Source organism: Chelonoidis abingdonii, chromosome 2 (assembly GCF_003597395.2).
Source record: "Chelonoidis abingdonii isolate Lonesome George chromosome 2, CheloAbing_2.0, whole genome shotgun sequence".
Lineage (NCBI taxonomy): Eukaryota > Metazoa > Chordata > Testudines > Testudinidae > Chelonoidis > Chelonoidis abingdonii.
The window spans coordinates 287813272-287832869 of record NC_133770.1 but is presented as its reverse complement, the minus strand read 5'-3'; the positions used below and the strand labels follow the sequence as shown (position 1 = coordinate 287832869).

The following is a 19598-nucleotide window of genomic DNA, read 5'->3' as shown; positions in this document are numbered from 1 at the left end:
CATACACTGAACGGCACAACCAAGTGGCTGGCATTGTGTACAGGAACATCTGCACAGCGTATGGGCTAGACCCTCCCAAGACCAGATGGGAGATTCCACAGAAGGTTGTGGAGAATAGCAGGGCTAAGATTCTGTGGGACTTCCAGATCCAGACGGACAGGCAGGTACTGGCCAATCAACCAGACATCGTGGTAATAGACAAGGACCAGAAGACAGCGGTGGTGATAGATATAGCAGTGCCAAGTGACAGCAACATCAGGAAGAAGGAATATGAGAAGCTGGAGAAGTACCAGGGCCTGAAAGAGGAACTAGAGAGGATGTGGAAAGTGAAGGCCAAAGTGGTCCCAGTGGTGGTAGGAGCCCTCGGGGCTGTGACTCCTAAGCTGGGTGAGTGGCTCCAACAGATCCCAGGAACAACATCAGAGCTCTCTGTCCAGAAGAGTGCAGTGCTAGGAACAGCTAAGATACTGCGCAGAACCCTCAAACTCCCAGGCCTCTGGTAGAGGACCCGAGGTTGAGGAAGACACATACCACCCATAGAGGTGAGAGGGGAATTTTTTATATATATATATATATATACATATATAATATATATATATATATATATGCAAGCAAGAAGCAGTTTTTGTTTAATCCTGAACTGATGGTGTCAAATTTGCAGATGAACTGGAGTTTAGCAGTTTCTCTTTGAAGTCTCGTCCTGAAATTTGACACCATCAGCTCGGGATTAAACAAAGACTGTGAATGGCTAGCCAACTACAAAAGCAGTTTCTCCTCCCTTGGTTTTCACACTTTTTGCTAGAAGAGGGCCTCATCCTCCCTGATTGAACTTACTTCGTTATCTCTAGCCTGCTTCTTGCTTGCATATATATACCTGCCCCTGGAAATTTCCACTGCATGCATCCGACGAAAGCTCGTGCTCCAATGCGTCTGTTAGTCTATAAGGTGCCACAGGACTCTTTGCTGCTTTTGCAGATCCAGACTAACATGGCTACCCCTCTGATACTTGAAACCATTGATCTCTGCTTCCCAGGCAACAGAACTGAAGGGTCTGAGTCCAAGTCAGACCTGCTGAGATAATCATGGTTTGTACCAGGAGATGTCAGCTCAAACCCAGGTCTGAGAGTGGGAGAATCATATAATTCCTCCAAGACCTGAGACCTGAGTGGGTTGTACTTGAGATCAAGAGGCAGTGCGAGATACAGATAGCCTGCTAACTTGGCCAAGGACTTTGTCTACTGGGAACATACACTACCTGGCACAATGGGGCCCCTATTCTGATCAGGGCTTTTGAGTGCTACTATTCTCTAAATGTGGTAGGCATTGCAGGTATTAGTTGTAGACTTGGTCAGAAAATGTTTTTCTTTTCTGAGCTCTGGGCTCCCTGGCTAAACTACTTCTGTCATGGTGCACTACCATCTCACCTCTTCATAAGCAACCTCAGTGCATCACAGGAGTTCTTCGCCACAATACATCATGGAACATGTAGTCCTGCTGTGAAACCTGGCCCATAGAAGAGAATATGGCTAAAGCCCTGCAAATCTGTGGATATCTGCTTTATATATGCAGATGTCCGCATCCAAATTTTGTATCCATGCAGAGATCTAAGTATGAGCATAAGGAACCTGAATTCATACTCATAGGACTTGCTGTGATGGTATTTTGAAATCAATTCTTTGATTTTTGGAAGTTTGTTTTTTCAATTAAAAGTCAAAATTTTCCTGTGGAATGCAAACATTGCAAAAAACCCAAAATCAAACAAAAAAACCCTCAAACCCTCCCTCCATTAAAAAACAGTTTTGATGGAAAATTTTTGACCAGCCCCAGTTATTTACGTACTGACTAGCTTTCCTTCACTTATAGACAGATTTCAGAGTGGCAGCATATTAGTCTATATCAGCAAAAAGAATGAGGAGTAGTTGTGGCACCTTAGAGACTAACAAATTTATTTGGGCATAAGCTTTCGTGGGCTAAAACCCAATAGCTTATGCCCAAATAAATTTTAGTCAGTCTCTAAGGTGCTACGAGTACTCCTTGTTCTTTTTTCTCTTCACTCATAGAGTATCTAAGATTTAATCTTGGCCTTTTTACGTTTTATTTTTCAACTAAGTCCCTTTTTTTAAAAGTATTGTTTATTTTTTGTAAAGGATAATTTCTTTAAAACCATCTGCTTGATGGGTGGGAAGATACTTACCTTAATTTTGTTCTTTCATGATGAAAAGAATATTTCCTATGCATCATTTTGTTTCTTTTTTCTCTGTCTCTCGTAACATAGTGGGAGTCTAGGTTTACAAAAAAATCATTCTTCTTACTTCATCTGAACAGTCCTATGTGACTTCACCTTTTAATTTTGTTCTCTCCGCTTTATTGTATTATTTCCCAAACATCTTCGCATTTCATTTCAGCCGTGTTCTTTCTTTTGACACAAAAAGAAACAAGCTACTGTCATCTTTCTCAGCTAGATCTTTCTAAGGTTCTAATGCTGTAAACTGAAATGTGATCAAATGCTGACATAAGCAAACAAAAAATCTTTGAGACTTAATGCAGCCAGTTGTGCATGAAGTAATTTATTTCAGCTAAGCTGTTTTAGGTCTAAGATTACACACACACAAAATATGTTAAAAGAATATTAAGTTTGCAAAGTCAAGCACTCAAAAGTTAGGATATGTCAGACTTAAGGTTGCATAGGTAACCTTAATATGTCCCTCTTTTGCATATGCATTATGATACAGTCTTTAATTACATAATCATATGCTACTTTTGTCATAGGACCACTATCTTATTCAGTGCACAGGATGGACAGAACTCACTGAATGAGCAGCTATTCAATATTTTCTTTTCTCTTTATTGTACATAGGGCAGGCTCCAGGCACCAGCCCAGCAAGCAGGTGCTTGGGGCGGCCATGGGGAAGGGATGGCACGTCCGGCTCTTCGGTGGCAATTCGTCAACCACTCCCTCTTGAAGCAAAGGACCTGCCGCCGAATTGCGGCCGAAGACTGAAGCGGCAGCAATAGAGCTCCCGCAGATCATGATCGCGGCTTTTTTTTTTTTTTTTTTTTTTTTTTTTTGCTGCTTAGGGCAGCAAAAACCCTGGAGCCAGCCCTGATTGTACACTGTGTGTCCCCATGTCTTATTTACTGCCCACTATTCAAACCCGCTAAAGACAGAACTGTTAAATTCCTCATGGGCTTTTCTGTGGTGCTCATCACTATTGTATTTGAGTTCTTAACAAACATTTATTTGTCTTCCCAATGCCACTGCGAAGTGAGCAGGTGGTTTTGTCCCAATTTACAGATGGGAAGCTGAGGTAAAGAGATTTCTCTTCATGCCAATTTCCTGCCTCATTCACTGCACAGCTTCCAACTTCCACAACAACTGAGTTAAGGATCATACAGACAACAGCCTCCTTTACTGTGGAATCCTGATTCATTCACAGAGCAGGTTCATTCTGTGCTTCGCTTCTGTAGCGCTGAGCTGCAGCATTCTCAACTGCACTGTGGGGGTGGTGCATATGCATTCTGATCAGCTTTTGGATCTGTAAGAGGCTGGAGCATGCTCAGCAAGGATGGGATATTCAGATGTCTCAGCTGTTAAACTCGGTCTGTACTGAACATGTGCAAAATATGATCTTTTGAAAAGGCTTACAACTTGGCCAAATTTGGGCAGATTTTTGCAGGAACAACGAAAGGCACATCCCTGACAAAAAGCCCCACTTTCCCCCTTCAGCACCGCATTTCAAGCCTCTGTCTCAAAGGAGGAGGAGTTTAGAGCTGTTTAAAAAAAATGTTGTTTTTAATACTGGTTAAAGTTATTTTTCTCTAGCCTCATTCTTGGAAATGGCTGTATCATTTTGGCTGAAATTCTCCCAAAAACTTCAGCCGAAGGCAGATACCCTGTCATGTAAAATTTCAGTTCAAATGGTTAAAGTCTGGCAAAGATCAAAGCAACTGAAAACAGGATCTTATAATGGAAGTGTCAGGCAACCTTAACTGGCATCACTACGTCCACCTACAATACAACAAAGATCTGCAGTGCAAATACTATAGTTTTACTCTGTCTTTCTACTATTACATTCAAATTAGTAGAACAAACCAAAGTAAAATAGCATAATTGTCACAGGACAATTGCATTTTAATCTCACTATTTTAATAAGTATTATTATGTTTTATTTTAATTTTAGGAGCTACAAAAATTGTTCCAGTTGAGGCTGCTCCCCCAGAAATTGAATCAGCAACAAATCCTGAGACAGCAGTACCAGACACAGCTCAACGAAGAGGGTATCAAGAATATGCCATTCAACAAACACCATATGAGCAGCCAATGAAATCAAGCAGGTAATTTTAAAGTAGTTGGGTGTGACATGTTTCCTTATCCAGTATCATGTAAATGGAAATTCCTCCATTTGTTTACCTTATTTCAGAAGGCAGAAACAGATTATGGACCAGGTGAGTCAGAGTAGCTAGACAATTAGAGTCTGTCAAATATTAAGAGTTAGAACAATATAAGAAGATAAAAATAGATAAAGAATCATCATAACCTAAAATGGCACCTTTGTCTATTGGAATTTACCCTTTTTTTTTGTTATCTTTAAATGGTTTAATATCTTATCCTTCAGCAACTTTGTGAGGCAGATGTTAGCTTTCTCTCAAGACAACCATTCTTGCCTTTATAAACTGAATAACTATGTTCAATGAAGTTAACTATTACTGCTACCAAAACTGAGTCTCCCGAATGTTGTATTTCCACAAGTGCTGAAACTGTAACTTTAACTGAGTTTCTGCAAATATGTTTACAGCATTTCCCCCTTAATTTTTCTAATAATAATAGTTCAGCACAAGAATGTTGGAAACTTAAACTTTAGAATGTGTTAGTCATGAACTTTTAAAAAAAAAAATAGATACAGGGTTTAAAATAGATGTGCAATGCACGGCAGTTAGTTGGTGTGACTTGTGTGTGTAGGGAGAGTGGGTGGGGTATGAGAGGCATATCTGTTAATTAAAAAGTTAGCATCTCCTTCCATCCATAAAATGAGGATTTTTCTATGCCCTTAGTCCATAATATACAGTAAGACTTCTTTGGCATATTTTGCAACTATATATCAGAATTCTAAAGATAACTATATTCTGCTTGTTTGGCTTCTTTCTAGGTTAGGTCCTACTCAGCTAAAAATTTTTACATGTGAATACTGCAACAAGGTGTTCAAATTTAAACACTCTCTTCAGGCCCATTTGAGGATTCACACAAACGAAAAGCCTTACAAATGTTCATACTGCAACTATGCCAGTGCTATAAAAGCCAACCTCAATGTCCACATGCGGAAACACACAGGAGAGAAGTTTAGTTGTGATTACTGTGCATTCACCTGTCTCAGCAAAGGCCATCTCAAAGTCCATATTGAGAGAGTCCACAAGAAAATTAAGCAACATTGCCGCTTCTGCAAAAAGAAATACTCAGATGTCAAAAATCTAATTAAGCATATCAAAGAAACACATGACCTGCAAGACAAAAAAGTGAAAGATGTATTTGATGAGCTCCGCTTGATGACCCGAGAAGGGAAGAGACAACTGCTCTATGACTGCCATATTTGCGAACGTAAATTCAAAAATGAACTGGATCGAGATCGGCACATGCTAGTCCACGGTGATGAAAGACCCTTTGCTTGTGAGCTCTGCGGCCATGGAGCCACAAAGTATCAAGCACTCGAACTTCATGTCCGAAAACATCCATTTGTGTATGTATGTTCTGTGTGTTTGAAGAAATTTGTCAGTTCTGTAAGGCTCCGTGCACATATCAAAGAACTGCATGGAAATTTACAAGAGACTTCTGTTTTTAATAGTTCTATCAATCAAAGTTTCTGCCTTCTGGAACCAGGAGGTGATATCCAACAGGAAGCACTTGGAGAACAGTTTTCACAGACTGCAGATGAGTTCACTCCCCTAAGTGCTAATGCTCTTAGCGTACCAAAGCAATCTACTTGTAAAGATGAATCAAATACCATAGATGGAAACCATAATGATCAGCCTGATGGTCTTCTGAAAATTGAGACCGCCCCTTCTTTAGAATTTGAAAACTCCCCGGTGAAGAATGTACCAGAATCACCATGTCAACCATCAACAGACCTAGCAGCACCAGACTCTCAATCAGACCTGGCTTCAGATAGTTTCTTACTTAAAAATGCTACCTGTGCTTCCAGTGTGCTAAAGGCTTCTCATGAAAATGTACAGGAAGTCAGTCATGATAGTTCAGTGAATATACAGGGTGAAGAAATTCAGCTGTTGTCTGGAGGCAAAAACTCTAATATAAGTCAGAAAAATACAGACACTGAGAACCTTTCAGCATCCAAAGAGAAAGTTCAACCCTTTTGTCTTAATGAATTAGAAACTAGCAAGTCACCAAATCAAAACACAGATGAGTCCACAAACCCTCCTACAGCATTAGATTCCAATACAGCCATCAGTCCACAGCTGGACTCTCATAATATGGCTTCTGATAATCGAAGTGGAGCTGTTGCCTTTATGCAGATATTGGACAGTTTACAAAAGAGACAAATGAACACAGGCTTGTGTGAGAAGATCAGGAAGGTTTATGGAGACTTGGAATGTGAATACTGTGGTAAGGAGCAGTGGAATACTGTGAGTTAGTTCAAATAAATCACAAAGCAGTACTTTTTCATTGCATTCTGGTTTATAGATGGTGCACTTGTGTATCTTTTCATTTGTAGCAATAGTAATTTCTGACTTAATTACAAAGATTCTGGGCTGGGTTCTGATCCACTGAAATTATTTTGTGCTGCATAGGCAGTGAAAAATAAACTTAAATCTGCCAGGGAAACCTTGGAAAAGGGAGAACGCATGGCAAAGTGAGGTTCTGATATGCCTGATTCTCTGCTGGAGTAACATCCATGCGGGATGGTACGCTTGCAACATAAGTTAAAGCTGCTGTTTTCTCTTCTCCTCCCATGCCCCTTGCTGCTTTAACTTTTGCCAGGGCCAGGCAGAGCAGAACCTAGGAGTTGCAATCAGCTCACCATCAGCCCATGCTCTCCATAGTGCTTAAGCTCTCTGTGGGCCATAGTGGAGAATTCAGCCATCCATGTTTCTGTAGTATGTAGAGATGTGTATATATACACCAGACATGTCTGATGACATCTTCTGATAGCAAATAATGTACTGTTAAATTATTGATGTGGTTTCCCTTTTTTATAGCTTTCTCAAACAAATTCCTCTGTGGTGGACATTTTCAATACTTAGTCTGAGACCAATTTTGTTGTTTTTGGTAGAAGTTACAAAAGTGGGGAGTAGCATACATTTGTCTCCGGTGTTCTGACTGAAAGTTTTGTGCTTACATAATTCAAAAATGGAGTAAATCAGAAACTCTGAACTTGTCTTATTACAGTGTTCATCGCTGAGAAGGGAAAGGAATTCAAATTTGAAGACATTCAGTATTTAAATGTAGAGTTAAAGTCAGCATATTTCTACATGCATGTTCAAAGATTTTCTAATCATTTTTTTTTCCCCTGGAGTCCTTATTTTAGAACAGTTTGGATCAGAGGGGCAAGTGTCAACAAGGCCTCATGACTTATTTATGATTGGTTCAGCTAAACCGTATTTGTTACGAATTCCTGCATTTTCATGTTTTAATTAGGGGCACACCTTTAAAAGAGCTTCCTCATTAGGAACACGTTTGTTACGATATCCTGCATTAAGGGGTCCCTTGTTAAGATCTCTTTCTTTAGCACATGTCAATTAAGAAGGTGCCACAATTGTTATTTCTAAATATATTTGCATCAGTGAGATGTCGTAAGATAATTTTAACAGCTAACATTTCGTTAACCACAAAAAGAAAGGATTCAGATGTTGTGGCTTGAATTGAAATTGAATATGTATTTAAATTCTTTACAATATCAATTTTTTAAAAAAATTCTTCAGAAAAAGACTTGTTTTCATGTTTGACTGTTTAATTTTATTTTTAGGCAAGTTGTTTTGGTACCAGGTGCATTATGACATGCATGTTCGTACCCACACTCGAGAGCATTTGTATTACTGTTCCCAATGCAATTACTCCTCCATCACCAAAAACTGCCTTAAGCGTCATGTCATTCAGAAGCACAGTAACATTTTGCTGAAATGTCCCACCGAAGACTGTGACTACTCCACTCCAGATAAATACAAGCTCCAGGCACATCTTAAAGTTCACACAGAGCTGGTAAGTACAAACGAAATAGTATTTTTTTAATCTAAGTTCTATGTCGTTGTCATAATTTTCAAAATCAAGTGACAATATTACATGATGACCTCTGCCTCTGTTTCCAAAACATATCTAATCTGTCTAACTTCTGTTCTTATAAGCCACCCATCATTGATATATAAAGGTGGTCCTTCAAGTGTTGGTCCCTAGGTGTATTCCACTGTGAGTATGCATGTGCTCTGTATGACTGAGATTGGAAAATTTTTACTAGCAGCATCCATTGGTCCATGCCTGGGCCCTTTTCCTCTTTGTGCTCCAAATCGAAGGTATAAGGATGGATTGGCTGCCTCTCCAGTTCCTTTCTACCATCCTTAGTTTGTGACAGAACTTCTTCAATGACTGCAGTGATATCTAGCTCGGCACGCCTCAGTCGATGTGGTGGATATGGCCTCCTGCTCGGTGGTGACAGCTATAGTCATATGGAAGGCTTTGTGGCTCCTATCCTCTGGGTTTCCCGGGAAGGTACAAATTACAGTTGAAGATTAATTCTGTGAGGCAGACAACCTGTTCTGTGAAAAGACAGATAACTCATTAGATTCACTGAAAAACTCAAGGGCAACCCTTGGTCTACTGGGAGTCTACATTTCAGCACCAAAAAGTAAGTGCCACAGGCCTCAGCCATATAGACGGAGACCAACACCTCAAACATTTTAACCAAAGGGGCTATGAACCACCAAAAAAACAGCCCAGGGTGCAATGTAGCAAACATAACATTCCCCCCCTTCCTCCTTCCAGCTCCCACCTGGACATAAGAAACTTCTGTCACGACCTTTGAGGACTGCCAGTCACTCCAGCTGAAATCTATCCAGGGTTCCAATACCCAATTTGATGGCCGCCTAACCTGTTCATCCCTGCCTTGGTACATGATAACAACAGAATGAACATGCACCTGTAGTACAGAGCATATTTCGCCAGTGGTGGTCTCCATCTTGGGACTTGTTTGCATTTCAAGAGAACTGAAAATCCATGATCAACTGCTCCAGTGGAGCTCAAGGGTAGGGCTCCAGAGGAGAGAGACTCTTAGTCCTTTGGCTGAGACAGTTGGTGTATACCTTCCTGACGAGCAAGACAGAGCAGGGGTCATCCTGACTGCTCCCAGATGGTCCAGACAGTTCCTCAGCATGCCATACATTCCCGGACCTTTTGACCCAGGCAAGGACAGGCATCCTAATTTGGCTTTCGTCCCCCTGACAACTGGGTATTTTGATGAGCATTGAACCTAGACATGACACATTCAGAAGCTGTTCAGGCTATCCTTAACAATAATAGGAAGGAATCCACTAGAGAGTAACACACAGCTAAGTAGAAAAGGTTCTATATTTGGGGTTATCTGGCTATGATGACATCGGATGACTTTTGGCACCCCATTGTATCAGATTATCTTCTTTCCTTAAAGACTTCAGGTCTTTCCCTTCACTCCCTCTTGGTACACTTAATAGCTATTTCCACCTGTCATTTTCCTGTTGACAACCACTCCATCTACATCCATCCTGTGACTTTATGATGTCTGAAATGTCTGGTCTGAGCCTTCTTTCCTGTGATGAATCCTGCTCCATCATGGGACCTCAGTCTGGTCATCTCAGCATTAAAATGGCTTCTGTTTGAACTCCTTGCCTCATGCTCTTTGACCACTTATCTATGAAGTTGTCTTTCTGGTCTGTATCACCTCAGCTGGATGGGTAAGTTAGCTGGGGGCTCTTATAGCTGATCCACCATACACAAACTTCTATAAAGATAAAGTTTCTCCAGATTTACTCCCAAAGTAATCTCAGCTTTCCATCTGAATCAAACAATTCACTTACCAGTCTTCTTCCCAAACCTCACATCATCAGTGAGAATAGGAGACTTAATTCTCTAGATATCTATCGAGCTTTGGCATTCTCCCTACAAAGAACAAAATCTTTTAGGAAATTGCTTAGACTGTTTATATCCTTTGCTGAATGGATGAGAGGGAAGCAGTCTCTTCCCAAGGCCTTTCAAAGTGGATTCCAAGCTTCATTCTGCTGTGTTATGAGTTAACAGACAACCATCTGCCAAGGCCTCTTCGATAGCCTCCCTTCAAGATGTTCTGTTACTGACATCTGTAAAACAGCAATATGGGGTTTTATCAATACCTTCACATGACATTACACCCGGATGCAAGCTTCTGCAGTTGACACATCTTTCACCACATCAGTCCTGCAGGCATGGATACCATAGAGGCCTGTGCATTCTCCTCTGCAATTAATACTGCTTCTCACCCCTGGTCTACACTGGGGGGAGTGAAGGATCAATCTAAGATATGCAAATTCAGCTACAAGAACAGCATAGCTGAAGTCGATGTAGTTAATTACAGCTACTGTTAAAAATGTTGTGCCTTATTTGTAGTTTTGAATTTGCATAGCTTCAGCTTTCAGCCATTGAAATTCAGGCTATGTCAATCCTTGATGACATTCTCTAGTGTTCTAAATGAGTGGCAGCAAATTATACCTCTTTGGTCACTAAAGCTTATGCCCAGATAAATTTGTTAGTCTCTAAGGCCTGATCTACACTGGAGGTGGGGGGGGATCATCTAAGTTATGCAACTTCAGCTATGAGAATTGCGTAGCTGAAGTCGACATATCTTAGATCAACTTACTTTGCGTCCTCGCGGCGTGGGATCGAAGGCCGCTGCTCCGCCGTCAACTCTGCTTCCGCCTCCGCCTTTTGCCCTGGTGGAGTTCCGGAGTTGACGGGAAGCGCGTTCGGGGATCAATGTATCGCGTCTAGATGAGACGCGATGCATCGATCCCTGATAGATCGATCACTACCTGCCGATCTAGTGAGTAGTGTAGACATACCCTCAGCCACCCACAAAGGAATACAATAAGGACCATCACATGAAGAAGTTGTTACTTATCTTGTACAGTAACGTAGTTCTTCGAGATGTGTGGTTCCTACCCACCCTCCTGTATTCCATGACCCTCCCTCCTTCCCCTCTGTTTCAGAGCCTTACATATGATGCACGATAAAGAAGGAACTGGGGTGGTGGTCGGTCCACACCACCCCTTATATCCTCGGTTCAGAGTGTGAGGAGAGAAAGGAAGGGCTCAGGCACAGACCAACAGACACTGCTAGCAAAAATCTTCTGGTCTCAAGCATGTGGAGTGCATATGGTCCCACAATGGAATACAGATAGGGACCACACATCTTGAAGAACTCTAGTTACTGTACAAAGTAAGCAACTTCTCTTTTTCATTCCCTTGTGATGGCACCTGCTGCATCTGTCCAGACTGCCATTATATACCAGGTAACATCTCAAGGCTTCGAATATAATTTTTTTTCTGGCCTGGTAACTGATTCTTTTGTAGTTCCTGCAGCTAAGGGGAGATCAGAGAGGAAAAGGATGTTGGGATAAGGAATCTAGAAAGATGACCTGCTTGTTGATAAAACATGATTTCTTCTCCTGAGGTGGAGAGTTGATACTAGAAAAATACCTTTCATCAGTGATAAGGCAGCTTCTGTGGCATGTGAGAGAGATGTTTCCGTGTATGAGACATACAAGGCTGCTATCTTCAGTTAACTCAGGGTTTCTCAAACAGGGGTTGCCTCTTGTGTAGGGAAAGCCCCTGGCAGGCCGGGCCGGTGTGTTTGCCTGCCCCATCTGCAGGTCCGGCCGATCGTGGCTCCCACTGACTGCGGATCACTGCTCCAGGCCAATGGGGGCTGCAGAAAGCAGCGGTCAGTAAGTCCCTCGCCTGCTGCTTCCAGCAGCTCCCATTGGCCTGGAGCAGCAATCTGCAGCGAGTGGGAGCCGTGATCGGCCGGACCTGCGAACAGGACAAGTAAACACACCGGCCTGGCTCGGCCCACCAGGGTCTTTTCCCTACACAAGCAGCGACCCCTGTTTGGGAAACCCTGAGTTAACTTCACACATTTGCACTACAATAATATCTTTATTTGACAGCTTCAGGAGATGCCCACTTCAGAACAGTTGTGCCCTCCTCAGATCTACCTTGTTAGGTGGTGGTTATTGCTAGTAACAAGTGTGGAGGTTTATATTGACAATTCTTGAAAAAGATAAAAACTTATTTATCTAATAACTCTGGTTCTTTGATTAGACTGTCAATATAGATCTACAATCCCTTCCCTCTCCTCCCATGTTTTCATAATTTGTATAGTTTCTGAGTAAATAGAAGTCACCTCAGGACAACTGAGACAGCAATATCTTTTTTATTCCTTCTGGTGTGACAGTTTAGCAAACTGAGGGAAAGTATATACAGTTCTAGTAGTATCTGCTTTCTAGAGGATTCAGATTTGACACTAATGGTGCATATGTACCCAAGTAGTATAGATGTGTACTGGCAATCTTTTTAAAGTGCCAGAGTTAGCGGAAAGCAAATTTTCTTCGTTCATGCCAGTTTGACAAGATTCATACTTTTATTTGAATTCTTTACTATATACTGAATAATATTTTCTACATAAGGTTGTTCAGATTTGTATCCCAAGCATGAGTTTAAAGTGTATTTCAATATCATGAGCTAGGGTTTTAAATTTCATAAGAAATATTTGATGAGCTGTCATTAGTAGATAGGTAAGGGTTAATTTTCTTTGCCTGTAAAGGGTGAACAAAGGGAACCAAACACCTGACCAGAGGACCAATCAGAGAACTGGATTTTTTAAAAGTCAGGGGCGGGAATTGTGTACTCTAGGTCTTTTGTTTTTCCCAGCTATGGAGGAAACATCTTTTCTGCTAACTCCTATTTCTTTCTAATATTTTCCTACAAAGTGTGAGTACAAAGGCCACAAGGCAAATAGGCTGTTATATGCTTTGTGTTGTATTTACAGGTGTGTTGATTTGCTGGACTGGTTTAATTTGGCTATCCTTTAAATCAGACTGTTTGTTCATATTTTCTTATAAGCAAGAGCCTGTATTGATCTCTTAATGCAGTAATATTGTTTGTATTTTCTTTCTTTTTATATAAAGTTCTTTTTTAAAACCTGGCTGAGGTTTTTGGGGTTTCTCCGGTGAGGCTACAGGAGGGGGGGGTGGAACATCTCTTTATATTAGCTTTACTAGATTTGAATGCATCGCCTCAGGGGGAGGGTGATTTCCCTCTTTGTTTTGCCTTCAAGGAGTTAAGTACTGCATCGCCCAGGCTCACCCAGGGAAAAGGGAGGGGGAAGCGGGGGAGCAGATAACAAGGAGACAAGGGGGAAGAGCTTGTTTTCCCGTTGAGATAGGGAGACCCAGGGGTTCTGGGTCTTGGGGGTCCCCCAGGGAAAGGTTGGGGTGACTCGGGGTCACTAGGAACCCTAAATAGTCCTAGTTGGTGGCAGCGAGATAAAATCCAAGCTGGGTATAAGCTTGGGGGAGATTCACAGTAAACATTCAGATGTTGAACTCTAAGTCCAGATTTGAGACAGACGTTTATTACATGAGCATCTAAGGAATATAGGATTTTTCTTATTGATGAGGTGCAGAATTTGTAATAAGACCATTTCTAGCACTCCCATGACATATGCATCTTTATTTATAATTGGTTTAATACAGTATTTTACAAATATCAGTATTTATTTTACAAGGGTAAAAATACCAGTTCTTATTAATTCCTTGAGATGAATATATTTAGTAAAACTGGTTCTGAATAAAGCACAATTTCTAACTTCATCCAACATTTGCAAGCATAGCTGCCTAAGAGGAACACTCACTCTTACATACCTTTAACAAAAGTAAATATCCAGCTAATGGATCCTTCCAGAAAGTGAGGGGGACACAATTAGTAGCCAGATGTGAACATTTTGGTTACAGTAACTTGCCCAGCACTACACGGGAAATCTGTGACAAGGCAGGAATAGAACCCAGTTCTCCTGGGTGATATTCAATTGCCTTAATCATATGAACATTAATTTTTTTCCTGCAGTCTCTTGCATCATTCCAAGCAAAAGGGGCAGCAGCTGTTGCCGTCATTTTGTTTGCGTCCGATTCAGAGTAGTTGTGTGTGATGAGTTGAGCCAAGATGCTGGAGCAGTATATGTGCAGGGGTAGTAGAATGTTCGCAGCAAGCCAGGAACAAGCTGTGCTAAACAAAAGAGACTGGAAAATGACAATGTTCAACAGCTCATACTTTGCTCAAATCTTAACAGATTTTCATGGGGCTAGCAAAAGTCTCCTTCCTGACCCGAGCAATATCTGATGGCCAAATTTCAAGTTCTTGCTGCAAACCTTATGTGGTTTGCTGCTGCTCCTCCTATATAAGGAAACTGGGACCTTTATGTTCTTAGTCATTGCTGCTATTAGGCTCCTGTCTAATTTATCATTTGGGGGTTTTCATAGCTCCCATCACCATAATATGCAAGTGCTTTCCATGTAAATTAGTAAATTATCATCAACGTAACAATGGTCCTTTTCTGCAAGAATATGTGATGTTGGTTTAATGCAGGCATCTTTATCTTTTACTTCTGAAAATTTTGATTTGGTCACAATGATAATGAGTGAGTTCGGCTGTTCTGGATACTCCTTTGCATCCCAGAAGTTCTGTGCAGGGGCCAGATCCTGCTCCCATTGATGTCAATAACAAAATTTCCATTGAGTTTAATGGAAACAGGATAAGGCCCCAGGATAGTATACTTCTGCAAAATGAGGGCAGGTCTACACTACAGCCTAAGTTGAAATAACATACGTCTCTCAGGGATGTGAAAAGCCCCCCCAGGAGCGATGCAAGTTTCGCGCTGTCCACACCGGCACTATGTCTGCAGGAGACGCTTTCCTGCCAACATAGCTTCCGCTTCTTGCTGAGGAGTAGTTATGCTGATGGGAGAATGCTCTCCCTTTGGCATAGTGCGTCTTCACCAGACCCACTACAGTGGTGCAGCTACACCGATGTAGCACTGTAGGGTAGATCTGTCCTGAATAAGTTCTCCTTAGGGAGGACTTAGGGCTGTTATAGAAGAGGTTTGTATGATAGGGATGAAATGCATTAATCGACGCACATGGAAAGGATTGCACAGCAACATATAGCACTGGCCTTTAGCCAATTAGTCATAATAATTCTCTACTGAGGAGTGAAAGACATTTTTCTTTTTTGTTTTTATTGCTGTAAAATGACACAAAATTTCATGAGTCAAACTATCAAAATATAAGAGGTTTTTCTTTTTCAAATGGTAAGATACAAGGATAAAACATTATAAGTAGGTTGAGAAGGAAATGAGAGAGGGAAGATGATGTGTGGAGGGAGGAAATAAATAGGGAGACCGTAGAATTTTGATGGAATGTTTGAAGTGCTGTGATATGTTAGTAATACTTTGACTTGGTGATGAGGTGAATGAATCCCGTTGTTCCAAAGCAGGAGCTTTGTGACATTGGGCTGTTTCTTGCATTATTCATTTCAAGAGTAAATAGTGCGATCTGTTTCCTTTTTTGGCTTCTCTCATCTTCATCGTTGGCATTTAGACATATCTTTATGTTGTTTATGTAAGCTGCTGCTTCTCTAAAACTATTGAGACCCCTGGCTATGAGTACAAGTTTCTTGTAGGCGTCTATATTAATTTATTGTTTATTTTATTAGCATGATAAAAAAATGACTATCTGCAAGAGAAGTAGCAAAAAAAATATTGCTCTGTGGGGAGGAAATGGTGCTATGTTGTGCAAAGCTGAAGACTGAGGGCAATATGCACAACGGAGGGAACTATTTTTCCTGAGGGTTATTGTTAACTTGTTATTGCCTCCTGCCACAAGCCAGTGTCAGTCTATTTTACTGATGTGTTTTTATCTCTTCTTGCCTTCCCAGCCGCACTTTCCTTTGTGCCTTACCCATTCTTCTGCCTCCCTAATCACTTGTCTCTTTCCCTAGTTCCTCTTCTTTATGGCCAATTTGTCATCAGGCTCCCTTGCAGAGTCCACTGAGCCTTGGTTTCCCAATGGCTATGGAGTTTTAGGAAATGGTGGAGAGCCAAAGGTGTTTCCTGAGCAACTATTGACCGGTTGGGTGCTCACAATTTTGGCTTTGAGCACTGAAATGTAATGGTGGCCGGCAGATCTACTATCATTTTCAAGAAATCATGTTGAATGTTGTCATATCCAGCATGACAAGGTGCGTGAAGGATTATCTTTTATTGGATCAACTTCTGTTGGTGAGAGGCAAGCTTTTGAGCTTACACAGAGCTTGTCTCTCTCGCCAACGGAGGTTGGTCCAATAAAAGATATTACTTCATCTGCTTTGTGTCTCTAATATCCTGGAACTGATAACAGCTGCAAGAGCACTGCATATCCAGCATTGGCAGTTGACCCTGCATGTGAGATTGTTTTTTCTTCTGGGAGGCAATAGTACAAAACATTTTCTGTCACATAACTGGCATTTACTGTAACTTGTACAAATTAGGAATGCACCATTTGGTCTTTAAACATTGAGAAAATACTAAAAAATTGTTTTCAGCCAATCACATTGTATCTCAGTAGTATGTTCCAAAGATAAATTAGTAATTATCAGTCAATTGCGCTAGAAACCATGAATCACCCTCCACCTGTCTGTAATAATTGCTGTTCTGGTTCCTTAAGGGTCATGCTTGAATAACTATTTTGCATTGTATCCTAAAAGTTGCCAAATTTGGACTTCAGTAGAGTTTCAGAGGAATCAAATTTCAGGGCTGAGGGTTCATTACCAAAAATGTTCTGCTGTCTGTTCTTCCCCAGTCTTGGGCTTTTAAGGCATTAAGAACCACCAATACCTTGAATTGTATGCAGAAGCACCAGTTGATGTTAGAACGGGGTTGGTTTTTTTAAATGTTTTGCATAATGGCCAGGGCATTGAATACACAGGTCATATTCATTCATATGGATTAGCAGTCTTATCTGTGCAATATAGATCAAATGAGGATAATTTCTCAAAGGTTTGTATAGCCCTTTCAGAGAACCCATTTGTTCTAGGGTGATTAATGGAAGGAATAATAAACACGTGTGTTGAAAATTACTGCAGTGTTAATTATCAGAGGGGTAGCTGTGTTAGTCTGGATCTGTAAAAAGCAACAAGGAGTCTTGTGGCACCTTATAGACTAACAGAAGTATTGGAGTATAAGCATAATATCCGATATTAGGAATGGCAATATACAAAAACCTGTAAGAGAACACTTCAACCTCCCTGGACACACAACAGCAGATTTAAAGGTAGCCATCCTGCAGCAAAAAAACTTCAGGACCAGACTCCAAAGAGAAACTGCTGAACTTCAGTTCATTTGCAAATTTGATACCATCAGCTCAGGATTAAATAAAGACTGTGAATGGCTAGCCAACTACAAAAGCAGTTTCTCCTCCCTAGGTGTTCACACCTCAACTGCTAGAACAGGGCCTCATCCTCCCTGATTGATCTAACCTCGTTATCTCTAGACTGATTCTTGCCTGCATGTTAATACCTGCCTCTGGAAGTTTCCACCACATGCGTCTGACGAAGTGGGTATTCACCCATGAAAGCTTATGCTCCAATACTTCTGTTAGTCTATAAGGTGCCACAGGACTCCTTGTCGCTTTTTGCAGTCTTAATGTGTATACTTCTGAGTCACTCAGAATCAAAGTGTGGAGAAAACAATGTCAAATATTCATATCATTTTCATAGTTAATATTTACTTAGTGTATACTTTTCAGGGAGGGAGCCATCAGCCGTTTTTTTCTGTGTTTGTATAGTTCCATAGTGGGGCCTTAATTCCTAACTGAGTCCTCTAGGTGCTACCTAAATACACATAATGAATAGTAATATCAGTCTCTGCAGGTTTTTCCTCCAAATGAATAAGTATCCCTAGTACAAAAAAGAAATAAAAATTAATTCTTTCATTCTGTACCACCTTTGTCTAATTTGGACCTGAATAATTTCTGTGTACTCATGGCCGCAAGGAGATTTATGCCAGGTTCATCCTGATGCATTTCTTGAACTGTGTCAGTTATTAGGAAAACTACTAGCAAAATCATTCTAGTAATAAAAACAGCAGGCAACATCCGGCCCCATTGAAGTCAATGGCAAAACTCCCAAAGACTTCAGTCAGATCAGGATTTCACTCAGTGTATACAAGAGAGAGGTTTGTTACATCACATAGTTGCTTGCCACTTCAAACAGCATCTCCACTGGCATGTGCTATATCCTATCCTACTATTGTTGGTTTCTAGTGTATCCAGGCTAAAGTCAGGTTCGGCACTTTTGCTTCATTAAACAAATTTTGCAGTAGTCTGTCTGTATTTTAAGTGCTGCATATCATAAGACTGGGATTTTTTAAATGCTTGTATACTAGTACACTTACCCATTTAATTAATCTTGAAGCTTGCATATGCTTCAGGGAAGCAATACTGTTCAATGGACTGTTCTTTGTGTGTAGAATTCGTAATATATAGTTTGTAGCAAAATTTGAATACATTCATATAATGAAAGGCATATGTGTAAATGGCCTTATTTTGTAATGAAGTATAGCATGGTTAAATTAAGAAATTCCACCTGCTTATAATAGACTACTTAATTCACAAGGTTTGAGAGCATTTATGAATCTGATTCTGTTGTCTTCACAGAGTAAGAAATCGGACTGTTTTTCTTTGTTTAGAAATTATTTTCTTTTTAAAATTCTTGCATTTTCTCTAAGTTAGTTAATAGGGACATTAAGTAAGGCTCCGTCTTCATTTAAACTGCTGCAGCTTTGTCACTGTAGCGCTTCAGTGTAGACACTCACTAAAGCAATGGGAGAGGTTTGCCCATCCCTGTAATTAATTCACTTCCACAAGAGGTGGTAGCTAGGTCGGGAGAAGAATGCTTCTGTCAACCTAGTGCTGTCGACGCTGGGGGTTAGGTCAGTTTAACTATATCGTTTAACTATAACTAAGCAATGTAGCTGGGTTGATCTGTTTTTTTTATTGTAGACCTGGCCTAAGTCTCAGGAACCGGTTGTGATTTTGAAATTGAAGTGGCTGACTGGATTGTGCTGCTAATCTATAACAAAGGTAGAACTATCTCACAGAGCACTTTGCCTCTTTGTGTCCTTCAGAAAATCTTCAAAGGCATTTAAAATGCAGGTGTCCCAATAAGGCATAGGATAATTTATGTTTATTCTTACAAAAGGGGGAAAAAATCAGATGTTGTGAATGTGCTGGAGGCATTATTACAGCCTACATCTGAGTCCTTTTAACAGCTTTGTCATCATCCATGATAAGGGCACTCAGAATAGCAAGAGCTGTGATGGGGACCCTCTTTGAGATTCTGCATTTATGACCTGGGTAAGTTCTGAAATGCTTTATTTGTAACAGAGGAATTCTTAAGGGCTAGCTCTGAGAGTGACAGGGTTACTCTGAAGGACTCGTGCTGTAACAAGCTCTCAGAAGGAGAGTGACAGGATATTCTTAGACTCAGGGTACGTCTACACT

At 40.8% G+C, this 19598-nt stretch overlaps 1 protein-coding gene across 5 annotated transcripts in view; it reads left to right on the top strand.

Annotated features, from left to right (window-relative positions):
• ZFAT (zinc finger and AT-hook domain containing) overlaps positions 1 to 19598 on the top strand; it is a 301679-nt gene that overhangs the window by 183645 nt on the left and 98436 nt on the right. For all 5 annotated transcript variants that reach the window (XM_075063271.1, XM_075063272.1, XM_075063270.1 and 2 more), the window contains 3 exons: positions 4182 to 4335; positions 5148 to 6613; positions 7974 to 8206. In XM_075063271.1, the coding sequence (XP_074919372.1) occupies positions 4182 to 4335; positions 5148 to 6613; positions 7974 to 8206 (1853 nt within the window). The remainder of the gene's footprint in view (positions 1 to 4181; positions 4336 to 5147; positions 6614 to 7973; positions 8207 to 19598) is intronic.